The 23,527-nt window shown below is 37.8% G+C and overlaps 2 protein-coding genes, 1 long non-coding RNA gene and 1 other non-coding gene across 10 annotated transcripts in view; 2 read left to right on the top strand and 2 right to left on the bottom strand.

The window, feature by feature from the left end:
- Positions 1-5,147, top strand: part of plpp2b (phospholipid phosphatase 2b) — a 21,865-nt gene extending 16,718 nt beyond the window's left edge. The window contains 6 exon segments of the mRNA XM_051910616.1: positions 920-1,071; positions 1,326-1,588; positions 1,671-1,728; positions 3,814-3,990; positions 4,345-4,439; positions 4,441-5,147. Coding sequence (XP_051766576.1) covers positions 920-1,071; positions 1,326-1,588; positions 1,671-1,728; positions 3,814-3,990; positions 4,345-4,439; positions 4,441-4,486 — 791 coding nt within the window. The 3' untranslated portion in view covers positions 4,487-5,147.
- Positions 1,056-11,334, bottom strand: LOC127521394 (uncharacterized). The gene is made up of 3 exons (XR_007932345.1): positions 11,242-11,334; positions 9,578-9,661; positions 1,056-1,168 (listed from the first exon to the last, which is right to left on the bottom strand). It is a non-coding gene; the product is annotated as an uncharacterized LOC127521394 (long non-coding RNA).
- trnaq-uug (transfer RNA glutamine (anticodon UUG)) lies at positions 10,582-10,653 on the bottom strand. The gene has a single exon. It is a non-coding gene; the product is annotated as a tRNA-Gln (tRNA).
- A 5,516-nt stretch (positions 11,335-16,850) lies between the features above and the next one.
- Positions 16,851-23,527, top strand: part of tle2a (TLE family member 2, transcriptional corepressor a) — a 31,666-nt gene continuing 24,989 nt past the window's right edge. For 5 of the 7 annotated variants that reach the window (XM_051908598.1, XM_051908597.1, XM_051908594.1 and 2 more), the window contains exons 1-2: positions 16,852-17,411; positions 23,086-23,246. In XM_051908598.1, coding sequence (XP_051764558.1) covers positions 17,388-17,411; positions 23,086-23,246 — 185 coding nt within the window. In that variant the 5' untranslated portion in view covers positions 16,852-17,387. Of the gene's footprint in view, positions 17,412-23,085; positions 23,247-23,527 lie in introns of all 7 variants that reach the window. The other 2 variants (XM_051908595.1, XM_051908593.1) reach the window with 1 other exon arrangement.

Here is a 23,527-nt window from a genome sequence, read left to right as displayed (position 1 = left end):
CTAAGTTTAATACAACATCTGTTTAACTTATAACATGAAAGTAAGGTTAATAATATAACTTAGATTACACATTTTTCAGTTTTACTCGAATTAGGGTGATGCAAAAATGAGTACACCCCACAACAAAAACTACTACATCTAGTATGGCCTCCATGATTTTTAATGACAGCACCAAGTCTTCTAGGCATGGAATGAACAAGTTGGTGACATTTTGCAACATCTATCTTTTTCCATTCTTCAAGAATAACCTCTTTTAGAGACTGGATGCTGGATGGAAAGTGATGCTCAACTTGTCTCTTCAGAATTCCCCATAGGTGTTTGAAAAGTTACGCTGAGCACTGTGTGTGTGTATATATATATATATATATATATATATATATATATATATATATATATATATATATATATATTTATGATAAAATTAATTTATGGTTTTGTGTTTATGAAAGATATGACCATATTTTTTGGCTACTTAATTACTTTAACAATAACAAAAACAACATCTCGCCCACAAATCGACAGAAAAATATATTTCATTTAATTATATTTGATTTGATTTAATTATACAATTATTATTTTATTTAGTGTATGATTTTTGTAAAAGTAAAGGCACTGTAACAAACATAGCATGATGTATAAATATATTAAGTAAATATATACATTATATGAAATATAATGAAAACAATATAATGTTGGTATATATTTGATAATGAGAAATGGCTGGAAAATGTGATTAATTGTCATGAATATAAGGTCATAATGTAAATTTTATTTTATTGAGGTTAAATATGACCCAGACAGGTTCTTTCCAGGTCTCAGGAGATTCACCCAGTATATTCTCCACACTCATCATTTAGAAAGCAGATATTTATCTCTCCATGAATTTATTTTTTATTGTCTCTTCTTCTTATTCCTGTAGCTTCTCTGCCCTTTGTGATAATGAATATTGCATCCCAGCCATATCAGCGAGGCATCTTCTGCCAGGACGAGAGCATCAGTTACCCTGTAAGACCGGACACCATCACGCACGTGGCGCTGGCTGCGGTCACCATCACCTGCACTATCATTATCGTGAGTCCCGCTTTCATTCATCTCCCATCATCCTTCCCATGATCTCATCATCCCTCGAGTCACATGCTGATCCTCAACAAAGTGTCCGTTCATGGTTCTGCACAGAAGAGGGTTTGATTATGCACAACAACACAGCATTTTGTGCTCATGAACTTGTTTGACATATTTATGGCAAACCTGATGTAGCGTAACCTTTTTTGAAAGCTACAGAAGTGCATCACATTACTAAACTTTTACCTATTCTGTTCCTCTAGATATCGTCAGGTGAAGCGTATCTGGTGTACAGCAAGAAAATTCACTCCAACTCTACCTTTAATCAATATGTATCGGCCATCTATAAGGTGCTGGGTGCCTTCCTATTTGGGGGAGCTGTCAGCCAATCACTGACCGACTTGGCCAAGTACACCATTGGGCGACCACGTCCACATTTCTTAACAGTGTGTGCTCCCAAAGTCTGCAAAGGATACTTGGCGGTGATCAACTGCACTGGCAACCCACGTGATGTGACTGAAGCCCGGTGTGTGTCTCATCATAAATCTTTTTAATGGTTTGATTTCAGTGAATTTCTGTTGAAACTATATGGGATTTGTGTGTCGTAGGTTGTCCTTCTACTCGGGTCACTCCTCCTTCGGGATGTACTGCATGCTGTTTCTAGCGGTGAGTGCTATAGCAATCGGATGTTACCCCTTGGGATCAACCAACAGTTTGGGGGTGGGACTGTCTTGCAACCAGTGGCAAATGTGGAAACCTGTTTGAAAATAGGCTTTATTTCTGCAGTTCCATTTGATTCCACTAGAGGCACTAAAATTACAGATTTAAAGATGCGGTCACAATTACCGTCAGTCATATCAGTAGGGATCAGGACGATCAGGAATTTCTCATGAGAGCAATTGACCAACAGAAAGCTGCTTGGTTTGAAAGTGACTTGAATGTGAGCTGTGCTTCATACATTGCTACACTTGACATATGGACCTGTTTGGCTGCACATTTCGCTAATATGACCGCATTTTTAAGCAACTGTTTTTGAAGCATAGTATAGATATGACATAAATGGGACACAATGAGGAATACAAGTTCAAAGTTGTCAGAGAACAAAACAAAAAAAAGCAATCTCTGAAATCTGCTAAGACAGGTTCTGCATCATTCTTAGTACAAAATGATTTCCTGATTAATGCAATGAGATCCAAGCAGACAAGCAATGATTATGTCAAAGATCAAATTTGAATAAGGAATAACACATTTATTAAGTAAAATGTAAAATATAGAGACAAACAAATTAATCAAGTAAATAAGTTAATAATAAAATCCAAAGTATTGTATCTAACAGATAAAGATTGTGAAGATCAGAGTATAGAGAAAGAAAGACCCAGGCGAGGAGACGCAGAAGAGATGAGCAAAATAAGATCATCGTATACACAGAAAACTTACATCCTCCTAAATTTATATTTTGGTCTGATAAGTAAAGGTCAAACAGACTTATCCATTATGTCATAGTCAATGTAACAGCTAGGTGACAACTGGTCAGATGTCAAAGATAGATGAAGATCGATATATGAGTTGTGGTTTTGACACCTTTAAGACCTTTATGAAGATCTTTATGAAGATCTTTATTGCAGATCTTGAATTATCTCATGTCTGCAGAAATGGAAACAGGCATATTTTGATACGAAGGTACATCACATATCTCATAATCAATTCTGATGGAAAATACACCCACTCACTCTTACTGTTTCCATTTCACAGAAGAGACACCAAAGATCTTTCATTTGGAAATAAACATATTAGAGCGTATAACAGAAAATATATAAATGATTAAAGAAATAAATAACATGAAAAAGAATAATAATGCAATATAAGGACTATAACAATTAAAGAGTTAGTTCACCCAAAAATGAAAACTATCCCATAATGTATTCACTCTCAAGCCATCATATGACTTTCTTCTTTCAGTCAAACACACTCGGAGTTGTATTAAAAAATATTCTGGCTCTTCCGAGCTTTATAATGGGAATGAACAGTAACCGAGATTTTGAAGCCCAAAAAAGAACATCCATCTATCATAAAAGTAATCCATACGGCTCCAGGGGGTTAATAAAGGGCTTCTGAAGTGAAACAATGTGTTTTTGTAAGTAAAATATCCATATTTGTAACTTTATAAACTAGAATCACTGGCTTCCGTACGTGAGTCAATTCTGGCGGAAGAGTGAACTTTGACCTGACGCTTGACATATTGACGAACGTGGAAGCGCAGAGGATAGAGCAAAACAAAACTGAACTTTTTGACTGAAAGAAGAAAGTCATATATACCTAGGATGGCTTGAGGGTGAGTAAATTTGGGGATCATTTTCATTTTTGGGTGAACTATCCCTTTAATGATTAAATGAATACATAGCTATCATTGCCTAGAATTCATTAAGAAGAGATTAATAAGATTCATAAAAAGGGATCATTAAAAAAAATAATAAATGAAAGACATTAATCAAAAGAATAAATTTGAATACAAATAATTTCGCATACACCACTGATGAGCTACAAAGCAAACGTACAAATGATACAGTAAATGCTATTTAGAGAGTCCACTGAGATAATGCTAAGCTGTCATTAGCGTTTGTCATTTCCCAGAGGCTAAAGTCATTTAAGAGTTTTTTTTTTTTTTTTTTTTTTTTTTTCTGATCTTCTCAACAAATGAAGTCATTATCATTCAGCTAATGAAAAACACCTCTTTTTCTTTTCCTTCACCAGTTCTATGTCCAGGCCAGGCTGAATGCAAAATGGGCCCGTCTTCTGAGGCCCACCATCCAGTTCTTCCTGGTGGCCTTTGCTGTGTATGTAGGTTACACCCGCGTGTCCGATTATAAGCACCACTGGAGCGACGTGCTAGTGGGGCTCCTCCAGGGGGCGCTTATCGCAATTCTCACTGTAAGTTAACATTTTTTTCTTTTTAAAGCGATACACCCCAAAAATCTGTCACCTTTCCCTCACCCTCCAGTTGTTCCAAATCAGTATGACTTTCTTTCAAACCTTTTTAAAGAAAGTAACTGAAATAATTAAAAAAATTGTTTAATTTATTTGTAATGGGGGAAAAAATGAATTAAATTAAATCAAAATGTAAAATAAAAGCATTTTCTTTACTGATTTTTTTTTTTTTTTACATTTTTTACCCCACTGAATATTTCCTTTTCTGTGACCGAAAAGTACGAGGCCACTCAGTTCAGTTTGAAATGTAGCATTGTACAGGTCTTTAACTCTGCTAACAAACCTCGTCTCTTACAGGTGCGATACGTCACAAATTTCTTCAAGGTCCGTCCTTCGCCTGAATACTCATGTCCAGAGACAGGAGCAGAAAATGAGGAGCAGAAACACAGCTTTCGAGGTGGAGCACAATAACCATTACAGCTATTCTGGACCTGTGTGAGAGAAATGAGAACAAACACTCGCACTACATCTCCCACAAACCACTGGACTGACGGCAGGGGGCGGAGTAAGACTGCACATGCTCACAATGGTCCTCCTTGAAAAAGCTTTAGTGTCTCTTCCTTTGTTTCAAGTGAGAGAGAACTCTTTATACGTATTTAATCAATTTATTTTAATCAAAACGATTTGCAGAGGATACCAGATATTGAGGGACTGAATCTATTTTTTAAGTCTGTGTACTGGACCAGGTTTTATACAAAGTCATGTACGACATGTATCTTCTTTATTTGAATTGTAAATCTTACTGAACTGTTGTGTAAATAATGGCTTGCCTTTCTCTTTGACAAACCAAACAGAATACCATACTCTGTGATTTAAAGTGTTGGAAATCATTGCTTGTTTGTATTTTTCCAATATTATGCGCCTTAATTATATCTAGTAATCTGGACTGCAAAAAGTGAATAATGCCATAAAATTGTTAGGATATCTTTTTTTCTTTTTTTTCCCCCCTGTTTAAAATTAAAAATTGAGATACCACTACAACATCTGCAAGCCTCTGTGCTTAATTTTTTATTTTTGCATTTTAAAAAAGCCAGCTTTATTGAACTTGTGAATTGTTGTTTGCATTTGTCTAATTTCCTATTAAATATTTGTAATAACAATTGGCTTGTTTGTTATTGAGTACCACAGTTTAATTTATTTTTTCAGATATTACTACTTTAAATGATAATTATCATAAATTGGACTCTATTTTGACTGCATTTGTATTCTAGTGTAAAACATGAGCTTGGTATATTTAATGTTTGTATATCCAGTTAGCATATTTTAATCCAGAAGTACTATGTCAATAATAAAAATATTTATGTAGGCATGAACAAACATGAATTCAATCCACATGTAAACTTTAGTTTTATATACCGTAAAGGACACATCAGCCAGAAGTGGTTGTCAAACACTTTTGATCTTATTTGGTTTGCAAATGTTGTTTAATTTAGCCTTGTTCATCTGGGCGCTTTCCTGTCAGTCCAGAACTGCAGTAGCCAGACCTCTAATGAGCTAGGCAAATATGCAAATAAATAAATATATATTATAATCAGCCTATATAAAATAGGTGTGAGTGGGCAGATCTGTAGTTGCATGTGTTTATTTCTTTATTTGTATTATATCATACACTCTAAAAAATAATGTTGGCTCAACAAAAAAAATTAACGCAACAGTTTGCATCAATTTTTGTTGAGTTATGACAACTTTGAGTGAATTTACGTTCAATCAACAAGCTACTTTGAGTTAGAGGAACTTAATTTGTAGCATAAACACAAATTTTTAAGTTTACTCAAAAAAATTAAGTTGCTCAACTACCAGAGTTGTAGCCCTGAAATCAATTAATATCTATTTCAGTTCAAATCATAGCACATATTAATATAACTTATTTAACATGTATATTTAATGAACAAGTAAAATATTACTTGTCACTGGCATTAGCGCAGTCATTGCTAATAGAGTCAATGTAGTGTTTACCTTCATGTATCTACTCTCCAGCACAATGGTAACCACAAAAACATCAACATTACAGAAACATTACAGAAACTCTTTTATATGTAAAACATAACAGCATTAAACACTAACTTCCCTTCACTAAAAACAAATAAATTAACACTTAATTTCAACATTTATCCTCCTTATCCAGTCATATGTAAAGCATGCTGGGAACTAGAAATCCACTGCCTAATTTCCAAAGGTATCAAGACAATTTTGTTTAAGGGGTGGTTGATTATGATTTCACTTTTTCAACTTTAGTTAGTGTGTAATGTTGCTGTTAGAGCATAAACAACATCTGCAAAGTTAAGACGCTCAGAGCAAAGGGAGATATTTTCTTTTAAAGAAATCGCTTTTTAAGGATTACAACAAACGGCTGGTAGGGACTACAACGAGCTTCTTCCCGAGCTAGTGACATCACTAACCCTAAAATTTACATAAACCCTGCCCCCAAAAACACGCAACAAATGGGTGAGGCCATGTTATTGCAATACAGTACATAACACAAACGCAATAGCATGTCATAAAAGCAAGATGACAACATAAGATATAACCGTAATTAAACTAAACTATACCTGTTCTATCTTCATGCAGCATATATTTCCTGGCTCTGTAGGATTTTACAACAGTTCCCACATAAGCAATTTATAAATTATCATGACAGAATATGCTAATCAATGACTTTAAGATAGTTAACTCCACATCAGCTACATAAATTCATCAAATAACCATTCAGAAACGCCCTGTTGCATTCTACATGTTGTCACTTCTTCTTAAATCTCTCCATCATTGTCCGACTACGGTTTGAACATAAAAGGCTGAAGTTTCTGACATTTTCAGTGAGTCGGAGCTGCTAACATGAGCTCCTGAAACTCCGCCCTCTTCTTGAGAGCAGCAGCTCATTTGCATTTAAAGGAACACACACAAAAACTGAGTGTTTTTGCTCACCCTCAAAAAGTGACAAATTTAACATGCTATAAAAAAATGATCTGTGGGGTATTTTGAGCTAAAACTTCACATACACACTCTGGGGACATCAGGGACTTATTTTACATCTTGTAAAAGTGGCATTATACCACCCCTTTAAGTTACTAAAAGCTATTTAAAAAAAAAAAAAAAAAGCCAATTAACACATGATCAACATTATTATGTCAACAGAACTCAACAAAATCATGTTTATAACTTAAAAGGTTTAATTAAAACAATAAATTTGAATTTTTAACTTGCAACTATGCATTTATTTAAGCTGTAGTAACAGGTCCACTGAATTACTTTTTAGAGTATAGGCTAGTATACACTATAATCACTAGTCAGGATGGTAACAAAGTTTCCATCCTACCCTTGTGTTCCTAAACTGCAATGTTAAGACACAACCCCTCTTGTTACTCTATATCATGTTGCGTTCTTTTTACCTCAGATGTAAGTTGTTATTTTGTGGGTTTCCATCTGGCTTGACGCCTCTCTGCTTATGCAAGGTTTAGAAGATGTCAAAGAAAGCGTAGGCTGTTCTAAAATATTTAGCACCTTTATCTGTTTGGGGATGACTGTAGGTCTGTTGTCACACCACTGTGTTCAGAAACATTTTAGCTGTGTATTGTCGATATTTCCCCAATTACTAATTTGGGGATCATTTTGTGTGAAGAGGGCTCAGTTTTCAGCTTGACACATTCTGAGGTAATTTTCACTACAATCGATTACTGAGATGTAATAGTGCCAGTCATGTTTGCATGAAACATGAGAGCGTGAGTCTGTTATTATTAGCCCCTCCCCATTTAAGAGAATCGAGACATGAAAGTAGCGCCGCGGTTTCAGTTCCACCAGTGAGCGGACTGACATACAGCCATTGCCATGTCATGAACATTAGGAAATATCTGTCCGCTGAATGCTGCGACGGACCAATCAGAATCAAGTTTTCCAGAGCGCTGCGTACAGGGCCTAAAAATTAACACTGGCCAACCACCAGATGCAAATAAATATCGGTGTTGGCGAGTATTCTATGTGAAACTTTATCAAACGCCAGTTGGCCGGTATTTTTATGAATTCTAACAATGCAAAATTGTGAGAACATGAACGTGAACAAACGTGTAAGACATTTGGGACAGTTGGCGGGCCAGTGCTGCAACGTCACTAAAGTTTAAGCCTTGCCAATTTAAATATTCAAGCTCAAGAAGATGTGAAAGGGAACACGATTCGTCATTCGCGCGCAGTGTAGTAAGTTTTCTGGGCACAATCATCCAAAGCCTTGCATCTCAGACAGCGTGCGAATACTGAATTGAACTCTCTTTCATGTCTTCTTGAGCTTGAACAGACATATTCAAACAAAATTATGTCAAAATGCCTGTCTTGGTAAGTATCCTTGTAAAAATAGTCGGTTTTGTCTTAACTGAATGTAAACGCATGTGTAACAGTTTATTGTATCCATGCATTAGCTCTTAAAGTGACAGCAGCCTAATATTCCTGCTGCTGTCTGTGTTTTTTATGTTAATCAAACAACAAAAGACAAAGAACAATCAATCACTCATTGCTCTTGACAGAAAAAAAATTGTAACTTTAATAAGGATTATTCTCTGTTTCATGGCTGGTGAAAAATGGCTATTAAATTAATTTTATAGCTATTAAATTTTCACCGGCCATTGGCAGGTGTGGCAAAAAGTTAATTTTAGGCCCTAGCTGCGTAATAAGCAATTGTAATCACCTTTTTTTTTTTTTTCTTTTTTTTTTTTTTTTACACGGAAAGGAGGGCACATTTTCATGATGAATAATTGGTGAGTGTTTTTTGGCTAGTTTTCTAATTTTTTACAATGTTACTGAAATGTCAATAGCGTCTGGTACTAAATATCTCATAACTTTGTTCATCTACTTAGGTTTTCTCATTTTCTGCTTAGAAATTCAAGCCCAACTGCTACAAAAAGGTACTCAGTTATTAGAATTATTTTCTACAGTTCATTTTTGACTAAAGAAAGCCTTCTTCCTTTAGGGAAATAGTCATTTTGACTCATATGTGGCATAGCCTGGCAAAAATAAATAACCCAGAAGGGCTTGTGTTCATTTTGAAATGCACAGAGCTGGAGGCCCAGAGAGACAATGCTACACTTCTTTCAGCCCAGGGGTCAGTGATGCCTGGCTCCCGGCCATACCCACCACCGGCTGGATGGGGTTATATATTTATACTTGCTCACTGTTGCTGCTGTTCTCTGCGGCTCTGTGAGGAATTATTACAGGTAAAACACATTGGACAGTTGTACATTTTGCGAGTGGTCGACAGTCGTGTAAAAGGGAGAAATTATAAGTCTGTTGACTAGCCAAAAGCAAACTTGAGTGAAACTAAAAAAGTTTCCATGTTTAATTGTTAAAAAGTTCAAAATAAACTTTTTCATAGCTTTTTATTAGATCATAATTAAAGTAACTTTGATGCACAAATGCTTGATCCAATGAATGCCTGAACACTAGCCAAGCAAAACTTCCATCTTATTTAAAAAACATGTTGTGGTGGTCAAGTAGACTTGTATACTTAATAAATTTGGAATTTTATACCTACAAATTACAGTCAATGTACCTTTGAGCCTGAAGTACAGACATCCAACTCTCGCTGAGGTCAAAGGATCCACAGACATCTGGACTGGGCAGCAGTGTCTCAGGCCTGGAAAATACAGGGTCTGTTAAACTGCCAAGAGGGCTGCAGATAGTGGGTAAAAGGGGGAAAATTTGAGTACTATGTCTGGAGAGAGGAGATAAATCGAGTATTTTAAGATCTGAAAAGTGGAGAGAATAAGAAAATCAAGGGAGCATAGTGTGTATTTGTGTAGGGGTTTCTTAGCTACACCAGAAGTTAGCTAAATCTGACAAAACCTTTCTTTGGGTGCATCTGGGTACAGCCCTGGGTAAGGTTAAATGAATAATAATTAAAATAAATAATGTTTTTAATTCATATTAAATGTTATGAAGCTTATAATAATAAAAATATTAACATTCAACATTTCCCTCCATTATCTCCATATTAAAGTAGCAGTAAAATTGGTGAACACGTGCACTTTTTTCCATGTTCGTGTAATATGTGATATACTGACTCCTACTGGACATTTCAAGTATAACACCTTAACTGTCATGTGACTAAATACTGATAAAACTACTTTGGTAGTTTTATTTTATGTTATTGCATTATTTAGGAGTTATTCCTCAAATGGTCAGACTACAAACAGTCAAGATGTTTTTACTTGAAAGTCGATTAAAATACAATTTAACCGTAATGATATCTGGACAGTGGACACCACTCGCTGTATTACGTGTTACATAGTGAGACTATGTCAAGCATATTTTAAATATTTACGATGGAATAACAGTGTTTCATTTACTATTTAAAAACATTTTTAAATTACTATTTTGTTAAATAATATTAATAATTAAGTGTAGTAAGCAGTATACTAGTCAACAAATTTGTCGTTGACTATACACGTGCTCTGTAGTCTTTATCTTTTACATAGGAATTTCATCGAGTTCTAACTGTTGTTTTCTGCGTATTACTTATTCGCGATACTTCACTGAGAAAAAAAAAAAAACATTAGGTTCTACCGAGATTTGAACTCGGATCGCTGGATTCAAAGTCCAGAGTGCTAACCATTACACCATAGAACCGCGTGAACACGTGTGTCAGAAGATGATATTTCAAAACTACAACATGATACCATCATAATATAACTACAACAACTTTAAAATTTTTACTTTACAAACAATGCAGACCCTCTATGTTTTTGAGATAACGTCTCATCGTGTCTTCCTAACTTTGAGTGACAGTTTACTGCGATTTTTCATTCGACATGTCTGCGAGTAAGTACAAAATGTAACGTTACTACAATTTTGCATTATTGTGAAAGTTATTCAATTATGGCCTAGTTTCACAGACAGGGCTTAGATTAAGCTTTTGTTCAATTAGGATTTTTAATTAGCTTTTTAAAATGTGCCTTAGAAAAAAAAACGTTACTGGTGTGCATATTGACACAAAACAACGGCACTGACACATTTCAAGATATGTCAGTTGCAAGTTCCTTTCAGTTAAGACAGCTAAAACATGCATTTTAGTATGGGACTATATTTAAGCCTTGTCTGTGAAACCGGGCATATATTTACTATATTTACTAAACAACAAATATCCACGAGATGAGCAAGCTAAGCTAACGTTATAGCTCGTGTCGTACCAAGTGCTCAAGATAAAAATGTACCAACCGTAAAAATCTACTTTAAAAATAGAAAGCAACATGTGAGGATTGCAGTGACGCCCACGGTCAACATGTTCACCACACCATAAACCATAACGCCTCTTCCATGAATTTTAATAATAATAATCTGACATCCTCACTTGCAATACCGAGAATGAACTGAAGGGGGCAGCCGGAGTTCGTAACTATGCAGTATATTATCATTAATATTACAGCGATTGGAGTCTTTTTTAGAAGCAAATTAGGGAATGATTAGCACACAAATTAGGTATATTGCTAACCAATAAATAAAAAAGTATATTTTAGCATAGCATATCGCTAATCACTTACATTTACTTGCAAAACGAAATATGAAATACAACAATAAAAAGTTAATTTTCCTTCTACTAATATGGCATTAGATATGAATTTGTCCAAATAAAGAAGAACTGACAGGCAGCCAACAGAATAATTGATACAGCTCTATTATTTTAGAGACATATTTCTGGATATGCAAATACATTGTCTTGGTTCCAGGTTGAAGCTCCATTTTTGTCTGAATGAATCATCTTAATTATACTTTGAATAATGGTTGCAGTGGAATTTCTGATTCCTGTTTTTTGAAATTTGATATCCTGTGAAGGGTGCAAATGTACTTGAACGATAGTGTGTGTGTGTGTGTGTGTGTGTGTGTGTGGATGCTGATGTGGGTCATTACCCCTTCTCTGCCCCCTGGGGAAAGCAGGAAAGAGGAGGAGGGATGGATGGATGGGGGAAGAGGTGGAGGATGGGAGGGGGTTCCCAGGGGAGGAGAATCCAATAAATCAGCCTGCCGTCTCCGTGCTGACATGGGGCTTGTCTGTGAGGGGTGTGTGTTGTGTGTATGTGTGTGTGTAGAGGGGGATCACAACAACAGCATAGCCTTGTCTAGCTGTCAGTCACCTCTATACTGGCCAGGCAACAAACTCACACGCCTCCATCGTGAGGCCGCAGACCTTCATTACCATTCATCCATTCGTTTTTCTAAGTTCAATTCTGGCAGGCTGATACATGCTCCGTTTTGTTTACTTCCCCTTTTCTTTCTTTAGTCTTGGACTGTCGAGTTTATTCAAAAGTGGATCAAGTTTACATTCATATAAGTGCCTTCTTATATCAAGACCACATTCTTTTAAGTGGACATATTGCGACAATAACATAAGCAGATTGCCAAGTACTACAAGTGTCGCATCGAGAGCAAAGTACCAACACAAATGCTGACAAATTATCTTTTCGCCACTGAATCAGTGACCATTTCTGCTCTAAATATAGTTCTGTAATTGGAGAAAGTGAAGACACCGCTGTCAGTTTGATATATGTGTGCAGGTATGTTTGCAATCCAGTGCGTGAAACATTATACACACCATGGAAACTGTATGTTGTTAGGGAAAGGGAAAAACCAAAAGCCGTGTGTTTGTGTTAAAGGGATAGTTCCCCCCAAAATAAAAATTCAAGTCATCATTTACTCACCCTCAAGTTGTTCCAAAGCTGGAAAAGAAATACTACGGAAGTCAATGGGGCCCATCAACTGTTTGGTTACCAACATTCTTCAAAATATCTTCTTCTGTGTTCAGCAGAAGAAAGAAATTCATACAGGATTGGAACAACTTTATGGTGAGTAAATGATGACAGAATTTGAGGGTGAACTATCCCTTTAAAGGATTAGTTCACTTCAGAATTAAAATTTCCTGATTATTTACTCACCCCCATGTCATCCAAGATGTTTATGTCTTTGTTTCTTCAGTCGAAAAGAAATTAAGGTCCAAATTGCAGTTTCAGTGCATCTTCAAAGGGCTCTACACAATCCCAGACGAGGAATAAGGGTTTCATCTGAAACGATCATTCATTTTCTAAAAAAATGAAAAATTTATATACTTTTTTAACTACAAATGCTCGTTTTGCACTGCTCTGCGATCCGCCACACATGACGTAATCACGTTAGAAAGGCCACATGTGACGTAGGCGGAAGTACCGCGATAGGGCGCAAAACTCATTTTCTCCTCCAAATTCAAAATTGTCCACTTTTTTTTTTAAAGGGCATTTGGCTTAGTCTTTGCACATTCGCTTTGTAGACACTGGATTTGTACTTTCACCTACATCACGCGTGACCTTTCCAACATGATTACGTCATATGTGCTGCATCGCAGAGCTAGTGCAAGACGAGCATTCGTGGTTAAAAAGTATATCAATTTTTATTTTTTTTAGAAAACGAACGATCGTTTCGCTAGAAAAGACCCTTATTCCTTGTCTGGGATCGTGTAGAGCCCTACATTGAAACTGCAATTTTGACCTTCAACCCGTTGGTAACTGTTGAAGTCCACTATATGGAAAGAATCCTGGAATGTTTTCCTCAAAAACCTTAATTTCTTTTCGACTGAAGAAAGAAAGACATAAACATCTTGGATGACATGGGGGTGAGTAAATTATCAGTAAAATTTTAATTCTGAAGTGAACTAATCCTTTAAAGGAATAGTCCTTTAAAATACATGTATTTTTTGAAGGTATAAAGTAAAATGTCAGGGTAGTACAACTGTCCTGATATCATAATGGAAAAAAGCCTCTCAAAATAGGAATTGCTATCATAGAGAGCACTCCATAGACAGTCACTCTTGACTGTCAAGGTCAATATGTCTCTTAAAATATCTGATAATTTCACTTTTGTTATGACAAGGTTAGTACAGGTGGTAAAATGTCAGGTGGTTCAACTCCCTAAAAGCGTAAAGATAGTTATTAATTAATAAAATGTTTTACCTTGAAAAAGATATTTAAAACGTTCTTGAAAATAATGATTTAGATATTTGCACGTATAAAAACTCTGAAAATACTTTTATACTCGATGGTTACACTACATGACATTTTTAGTCATTAAATTGAAACTTCTGTTGAAAATGTTTTTTTAAAACAAAACCAACATGAATACAAAGAGTATGTTGGCATGTGTGTTTTAAAGTCTTGATTTCCCCCCCTTTTGTTTATTATAGACATTCTGATGTTTTGTTGTTGTTTTTATGTGCTATCCCTTTAAATATTCCCCCTACTGCAGTTCTAAATGCTAAAAGCACATTTTCCCAGTAACAAAGCGAGTTGGTCTTTTTCTGTTCAGCCTTCAAAAAGACTCATATCTGTGTTGTTGCAATTGTGTGTGGGCTGCATATGTGAAAGTGAATTACAGGGGAAGATCATTGATCAAGTTTGTTACTTGTGAAGGACGTCTCTGGAATAAATAATGTCAAACATTGTAGGGGATAAAAATGTCTTTTTGTTCAGTTTTCTTGGCCCCAGTGGAAACATGGTTTAAAAGCTTCCACTGTCTGATCTGAAAAATGGAGATATTGACCATTGCTTGTAAAACTTTTGTGAAATCTGAGCTTTAAAATGCTCTTTTTTCTTTCTGTTCACAAACACACACACACACCAGACATATCAGACGTCCTGCAGCATGACTCTAATATGTGGCTCGCTTATGACTGTTTCCAATACATATGGACCGCAGTGGCCAGGAGACCTGCTCTGTGCATTAAAATTCATGGGAAAAAATGGCAATAATGACCCCCTCCCCACTTCCAGTCCCCATACATCCTCTAAATCTGTATCTCTCTTTTAAGCAGATCCCTCTACACTCTTCCTTCCCTCTATTTTCTCTCCTCCTCCGCATCCCTTCTTTCTGTTTTCAGCCGCACTGCTGCCAGGTAGTGATTTCTACAGTGGGAAAATTGCTTTTTCAATATCTGCCTCTCTAATTATGAGCCCAGCTAAAGGGGTCATGCCACTGGAATACTAATAAATGTCTCCAGCGTTTTTGCATTTCTTTACACCGAAAGGGAGTTTACGTATTAGATTATTTGTCACAGTGGTGCATGAAAATAGCTGTCGTTCATATTGTTTTGTCAAAAAAAAAAAAAAAAAGCAAATTTGGACAATTTATCTAAGATATTCCATGCAGATTCCTTGGAGATAATACCTTAGTGAGGATATTAAGCTGTATTCCCTGACCCAGAGCAAAGCACACAAGAGATTTGATTTAGGTCACACACTGGTTCTTACTGCTCCCCCGGAGCATGTTATCTTTATTGCAAAGGGATGTTTCATGTGTCTTCATGATCAAAGATCAAAATGCTGGACTTACTATCTTAGGAATCTTCAAATCAAGATATTTCATAAACAGATGAAGAGAATGGTGGCCTAAACAAAAAGTGATTTACATAGGAAATAGGCCCTCGTTTTAAACCACTAGCCGTGGGATTTCATTGTGGGCGCCCTGAAACAATGCAAAGCGATTTAAAGTAATAAAAGAGGCTAAAAAAACTATTTTACATCACAAAAGAAATTTGAATTCAAATGTCTCCTCCGCGCGCACCGAAAGGGTTAAATGGTTTTCTTGGTCTCTCTGAGCGCCTGACTGACGTTTGGGGTTCTATAATTGTGACGCGCACCAATCAACGAGCGGTCAGCGTACCCCACGTGGGGCGCTCTCAGCGCTGATTGGTTATCACAGCCAGTGTTGATTGTGGCTGGGTCAAACCCCACGTGGAGATTTCATTCAATCATTGTACAGTTAGCTGCACCCTTATTTTTCAATCGAAGTCCTGTGCATAAAATTAGACAATGTGAAGAGAACGTGTGAATAGCCGACAGAGATGGTGTGCTATATTTAAACCACATTTCAAAATATGACTTTATATGATTTTGTGCAGATGAGATTTTTATTTTAATCACCATTGTCAATATATTGGCTAAAACACTACGTTGGCATCTATTTTGCACATAGTGCTTATATTTTAAATTATTGTACTAAAATACATAGAAAATCAGTTGGCTATATACAGATAATGATTTGAATACACCTATGTTGAATCTATTTTAAATTTCTCATTTGATGAAGTTTTTATATTTCAATATTTCTATAAATGTGTAGGGGGTGTAATCATCACAAATAACTAAAGTCTCATTATAAAGTTTAAATTCATGAAAAAAATGAAAGAAATGATGATAGTTTAGCAACCTCTTTATTTCTAGAGCATTGAAGCAAACACAATTATTAATATTTGAAAAACTTTTGTCTGCCAAATCAAGGTTAGTGTGGTGTGTAACCAAGATGCAGGTAGCCATTTTGTTGTCATGTGACAACAAAACCTTATTGTGTCAAAGCCATAAAAAAAAAATCACCTCAGACTTTTCTATAAAAGAGCACATTTTGTTTTTTTCAAACGGAGTAACCCCAAGGATGTCCTTATATTCATAGATAAAAATATGTTTCCTTCAAAAACGTGATTATGTTGTGTGCACTCACGTATTTTAGTACTTCTTACTTGATGGTTTCACTACTTGACATTTTTGAAGTCATTAAATCAGAATATTTGTAGAAAAATGATATAAATACTTTTCAAGAATGTATGAACCCAACATAAACACAAAGATCACATTTTAACAACATGCCACAAACTAATTTTTAAACGATTTCTCCTTTCAATCATCTCAGACATCCTTATTTGTTATTGACCCACATACATAAACAAATACAGCACTGAACAGATCAATCCATGCGTCTTATGGGTTCCTACTCCCACCGCAGCCTAAAATGAGTGTAACTTGAGAATTTAACCCTTTGCTTCTGGTTACCACAAGCCAAACCCCTTCTCTTTTTGCACAGGGGGGCATGCGTTTCTCTTGAAGAAAACAACTCGCATGTCCCATTGAAAAACAGCTGAGGATCGAAAGGAAGGAGCGGATGAGGAGAGAGGGAGAGAGAGAGAGAGAAGCAGACAAAAGAAGCTGCGGCTGCGTAGAGTGTCGCGTCTTGGGAGCACGATAGCTGGCCATCCACTCGGTTTCTTTATTATTTTCATCAGTAAAACACATCAAGGGCGGGGGAGCTCTGAAGGCCGAGCGCGTGCATTCTGATATTTCGAGGTGCGTCGCATTGAGGGACTCGATACCGGACTGGGCGCATCTTATATCGCGCGATAAAGCAGAACAAAGGGAGTCTTGAGCGAGGAATGCGCGAGCCGAGCCTGGCGTCGCCGAAACAGGGCCAAATGTTCTTCTGAGAGCCGCCAAAGGTGTAAACTCTTCTGAAACAACATTTAACACAACACCGAAACAGAAGACCCTCAAACCGCCACAACCCCGTTATTCACCATGTTTCCCCAGAATCGACCCCCGGTAAGTTGCCTTACTACTCTGTAAAATGACCGTCTGCTTGGTGCGCAATGCGCTTTAGTGCATTTCACATATAGGCTAAAACAAAGTGTGTTTGTACCATTTGTCTCATTATTTGAGGTAAACGTTCACATGGATTGTGAAACTGTAGTTGGCCGAGTAGTGCTGCTCATCAAGGCATGATTAGATCAAATCAAACCACACTTAAATGTGTCTGTTTTCTATCCGAGATATTCAAGGTAGCCAATTCGATAATCAATGTGCTTAAATTATACTACTTTCCCGTTATGTTACTGTTATACCCCCTTACAGCTTGTAGGCAGATCTCTGTATGTCTGATGTTTCAGCTACTGTAAGTTTCAGCTACTGTAATTTCAAGAGTGCCACAGTACATTGCTTTCACCTTTCATACATTTAAGTTTCATAAATTTTCAGATTTCAGTACTGCATGAACCTCCAATGTTGACCACCCTTTGATGCAGCTCTTTTAGATTTATAATTTTTGCTTTATGGTCTTTTTAGTAAACATTTGTTCTTGTACGCTCATTTTGCATCGTAAACATCTCATAAAGCTATAGGACTTTAGTATCAGTGATGGATATATCAGCTAGGCCGAGTGTTTGGCTATTGTGATGGTAATCGGTTGTGCTTCTTGGCCGATTAATAGATGCATTAGATCTCCCTTGTGTCAGAAAAGTTTGTTTGATTTCAGTGTACATTGAAATGTCTAAAATTAAAACACGAATGAGCCTTATCATGTATATCAGGTGTTTTCTTGGTCGCTGTGCTCTCTAGTTATCGTATTGGCATTATTGACTTGAAAAGCCCATATTGGTCGACTATTTAATGAACGTCAGTTATTATTGAATACACTGGACTGATTGAATCAAACTATGTGTTAAAATCCATCCTGAGATTTCTCTACAGTCACCATACACCCCTCCCCCAGCACCCCCAACCTTCCCTAAGAATGCTTTGACATTCATTTCCTAAGGGATGGAAATTAGATTCCACTGGGGTGTGCAATTTCGTGATCTGAAGGAGATGCATGGTACATAGGTGAAGTATTTAGGTTTTTCACCCCTTTTAGTTGTTGCTCTGCAGTGACCAGGTTGCTCGTTTCTTTTCTTACTTCTCTTTAGAATGAAAGATTGGTCCAACCTGTTTTTCCAGGGCACCTGGCTGCTTCTGAATATGGCCTCTTTCTGCTCACCTTGAACATCCTAAAACATGACGAGGTGGTTGGGATGTGATACAGCTGTTTTGTCGTTTTAATAAGACAAGACTTCAGTCCAAATCATAGTTTTAAGTTTCTAGACAAAACCTGTAAGTATCCATATAAAGAATATTTACTTTGGCACAGGCATTTAATTTAGTCAATTATGAGTGGATATATCTTGATGAAATTGGAAAAAGGCCTCATGTATTAAATAAAGTAGTTGAAACAGACAGAACCAACCCACACATTCCTCAATGTGTGAAAAAGGTTAATACATACAAAAATTACCATCTTGTTTAAAACAAGCATTTTAATACAAAACCTTTTGTTTGATGAAGGGATGACTTCAGTCAAAAATATCTCATTTCCCCTCTTAACCAAGACAACAATTTTCATGCTAATTAGTCAGTCCATCAGTTTTTAAAAGTGCTTTTAACACTGAATGAGAGAGTAAGTGGTTTTTGTACACAGTTTAACTTTTGGCTAATAGGGAGAGTCATATCTTTTAAGGGATTAAATAAGGTTTTTGTATTCAGGTAAAAGAGAGAAAATTAATTGCATCTGTATTTATATTGCTGTTTGAGTAAACTATGAACTAGATTGTTTACAGATGAGAACGAAATGTTCATCATTAGCAACTTCTTTTTATTAGTACATTGCATATAATTTGACAACCAAGTGTAAAATTTTATTTCCCAGTATGAAACAGTGGGCAATTCCTACAGATTGCCTACTGACACCTGCTGATTGGTTCTAATTCTGTCTTCTGGAGGGATCTGTACCAGCCAAGATGTCTCCAACAGAGGAGCACTACTATCCTTCCTATGTGAGGTATTTCTCAGTATTCCTCCCTGACGGTGATCCCATTTCCTCCAGCCTTCTGTTTTCCAGAGGAATCCAAGGGAAATCAGGGCATGGCCCATTCCGGCCATGGCACATGCCTTGGCACCCTCAGCCATGAAGTGAAGCATTTTGGGCAAGGTTTGCAAAAGTCATTGGAAGAAAGTGTGGAATTCCTTGAAAGCGAAAGAACAAACAGGCTGCGGGTTACCTCATAAAGGAAGCACCTACAGCAATTACTACAGCTGACAAGCCAACGTCGTGGCGCTGCTAATGTATCCTGACAGCGGGGAAATTTGAATAACGAGCTTGTGGAGAGGGTAGAGAAAAGATGTGTGATGTTAATGAAACAGGTGCCTGGCACCATACTACACACCATGCCCCCTCCCCCGTCTAAGTAAGGGATTACTGGGGCATTCCTTAAAGCTCCATGCTGCCGTAGAGTACGGAATCAATGAAACAAGGCCGCGCCTAGGTCAGGTTCCCGGGGAGGTTCTTTAAAATGCAAATGCCTGCCGGTTGTTGACACTGTAGTCGAAAGATTTCATATGCGATGCCTGAACTTCAAACGTTGCTGCAGAAAGCATGGCCTGGTTGCTTGGATTTGTGTGTACACCTAAAAAGAGCTGCTACTTCAAATGGTTCAGAAATGCAGAAAGTCCATTCCAATTATTTTTAGCCTATCTCCACCCCATTTCCTAGGGTGGATGTTTTTTTTGTTTTTTTTTAAAGAAAAAAAAAATTATATAATTAGTGAGGTTGCTGGTTCTCAGAGGCTTCACTTGGGGAGGCTACCATGAAAAGACACCTAAAGAGAATACACAACTGTTTTTAAAGCACAGTTATAATTTACACTGATCTTAAGATTTAGAAACTTTGGAGAATTCCAAATTGGGCTCCGTAGCAATACTCTGGGAATGGAAACGTCAAGCGCATGTTCTGTTCTTTCTAAGTGATTTGTGTGTGAAAAGAGAAACAGCTTTATCAAAGGTTAGGCAACCGTGTTGACAGGTTTTGTGATGTCGGTCATCATGGCCGGCCGCAGCATTTCACAGGCTGTGTAGCAATTCTCAGATGTAGGCCATGTGGGAGTCTTGTAGGTCCCTCAGCCAGACCTCTGACAGAAGGAAAGAAGCTGTGGTTTGGACAGCTCAGTGGACACAGAAGCAGCAGTTCTCTCTCTGTGTATGATTGTTTGTAGTGTTTAGCAGTCTCTTTAGTCTTCTGCATTTTGTGTCTTAGTAAGTGGGTGGGTAGGGGGATTTGGGAGATCATTATGGGTTGATGCAACACATCAACACACAATGTAATTAGAGGAAAAGAAATGAAAACATTGCATGCTCACACATTTTCCAAGACTCATTGTGAGTGTGGTAAAGAAATGGACTTGGACGTGCCTAAAATGTCTATACTGGGCTTTTCATAGTATCTAGTCAGCTCAAGCTATAATTTCCAGCAGACTCCCATCTTTATCCTGAGCTATTCCTTACTAAGGGTCATGTGAGAACATTGTGATTCTTCACTATTTAAAATCATAAACAGAGAATTTAGCCTTGATTGAAGTCATTGCTTCCTCAAGACACCCTTTTCTTGTGTGACCCGTCAGCATGGCATAAGAGATTTTAAACCGTTCAGTCAACTTGGGTGTTCAGAGTTTTGATATAATACAGATTACTGTGACCGTGACTCTCGCTAAGACAAGAGTGGCCAACAATGCTGATTATGTCCTGCCAGGTTAAAACCTTGTTGAGAAACTGTTAAGGTCAAGTGAGCCATTTATTGTGACAACCACCAAGGAAAGTTGCACAGAGGATTTGCAAGACGACTTAGCCTGAGAAGCAGGTTATAAGAGCATTGAATCAAAATGGCTGCCATATTGAGACTGGACACATAGAAAGAACCACAATAATGGCCTCTGAGAGGTAGTGACAATCTGGTTTCGGAAACCTGAATGTCTAATTAATGAACATTCAGTCTCCAAGAAGCTCCATGCGACTGGCTCTTTGGTCTCTGCCTTTCAGCAAAGGCCTGCTTTCTTTGTCGCTCCTTTTTTCTTTCTTCCGGAAGTCTCTTTGCACCTGTACGCAAAATTCAATAAAAAGAGGTGAATATCAGAGTGAGAGGCTGGGTGGGGTAGAGAGAGGAGATAAAGAGGAAGAAGGGAATAGAGCCAAGTGTCAATCCCCCTTCTTCCCGCCTCCCCCCCCGTCAAATGGCCTTCCTCTTGTTCTCCAGACTCTTTTCTTTGGCCTGTGAGAAGTAATTGTAGTGTGTGTTTGCTCCCTGCTAGGCCGGAGCTGTGAGAGCCTGGGGATCTGGACAGCAGATTGAAATGCAGGGCTGGAGAGAGGAGCTCGTTAGAGACTCTAACAATGCGCCGTGTCTCCCATGAGCTAAAGGCCGAGAAGCTCCATTCTCCCTGTGTAGTTCAGTCCAGCCCCCCTCTCAAACATCCCCCCCCCCCCCAGTACTCCAAGCCTGCTGCCCCGACACGGGGTGACCCCTTTTACCCACAGACACCCTCCACCCCCTATTTGATATTTGCAGCTAAATCTGTCCCCATCCCTCCAAGATGAGCTTTTAGCTTAAACTGTTCATGTACTGTTTTCTTTTTTCAGTAATTCTTGGCTAGGTCAAGGCTGTTCCTGTGTTAATGCAGGTCACACATACACTCATAACAACCTGTGACACTTTGCCAACGGTTAGCCGCTCAAGTGTTTGGCAGTAAATGCGACTACCGTCAAAACCATGCTCCTTGTTAATTGAAGTAATGGGGCTTTATGCACTTTCACATTTGATCAATCATATCCCTTTTGGCAGTTTTTACCCTCTTTTAGCTCATTAGAAAAAGAGTTTCCCATGAGAAGTGTGAGAACCCCTATGAGGCGCAGTTGCAAGCTCGAGGACCTTCATCAGCAGAGGTGCTTGGAGACAGATAGATGGATGGACAGGCCTTACTGTACGGCACACAGGCTTTTGTCTGCCTGTCTGTCTGCATTACCCTGAGGCCAAGCTCCTAATTGCTGGAGCCAGCGGATTTCAGCTAGCTTGATGGGGTCCTCTTTCTTGCGCACTCTTCTAATCCATGCTTAATTTTAAACAAATGTCTTAATTCTAGCAGTGAACATGGACCCCACCCCAGTCCCACATCCCAGCACACAACCACTGTGATATAGACATGCATCTGTCTGTAATGCTTTATCCTTTTACAATGGAGCCTATGTCATGGAACTACCCCAACCCCCATCCTCTCTCATTCTTTCATTGCTTTATCTCTTGTTCTGGGGAGCTTGTCTTTCATCAGTGTCCTTCATTTCTGTCTTGTGCACAGCACTCTCTGTCTTGCTCGCAGACCTCTATGCAGTGAGTTCCTCAAATCATATTCGCACTGAATGATTCTCATCAGTTTTCTGAATCGTCTGATTTTTTTAAGAATGCAAAATGCCACTGTTTTAAGCTGGGTTTCATTTCAAATGATAAAACAATTATTGGCTCCAGGTCTATGCGTTAGGACAGAGTCTTTTGCAGTTGCCAGAAGTTAGCTTTAAGTGTACCTTCTTTTTAAAAACTGTTTAAAAAAAAGTTTCAGATGCTAACCCTACTTCCTCCCACCCATAGGCACCTTTGCAACCACCCCCCGGGTCCTCAGCTTCAGCTGCTGCAGCAGCAGCCGCAGTCGCTGCAGCATCGGGGTCGACCCAACCTCTGAAACTCACTTACCCCGAGACCCTGGACCGCATAAAGGAGGAGTTTCAGTTCCTGCAGACACAGTATCACAGGTACAAACCCCTTGCTAATACATACAAGTTCTAAGATGTTCAATGTCAATATTATCGAAAAACATTTTTCCCAAGCCTGTAATTTAGTCAACCCATGGGAGAATGCAGAAGTCTTTGCAGAATTCCTGATGCAATGTAATTGTAGGAAGAAGGCTATGAAGAAAGGTTAAAATGTCAGCGGTTACGGCGGTCAGGTTGCTTTTTGGAACATGGTAGCTGCTTGACAAAGATGGTTGACTTCTGCCCGTCCATCTAAACAAACTTCTACACCAGGGGTGTCC

Source organism: Ctenopharyngodon idella, chromosome 10 (genome assembly GCF_019924925.1).
Source record: "Ctenopharyngodon idella isolate HZGC_01 chromosome 10, HZGC01, whole genome shotgun sequence".
Taxonomy (NCBI): Eukaryota; Metazoa; Chordata; class Actinopteri; order Cypriniformes; family Xenocyprididae; genus Ctenopharyngodon; species Ctenopharyngodon idella.
Note: the sequence above shows the minus strand (reverse complement) of the source record. Positions and strands in the feature narration are given on the sequence as shown.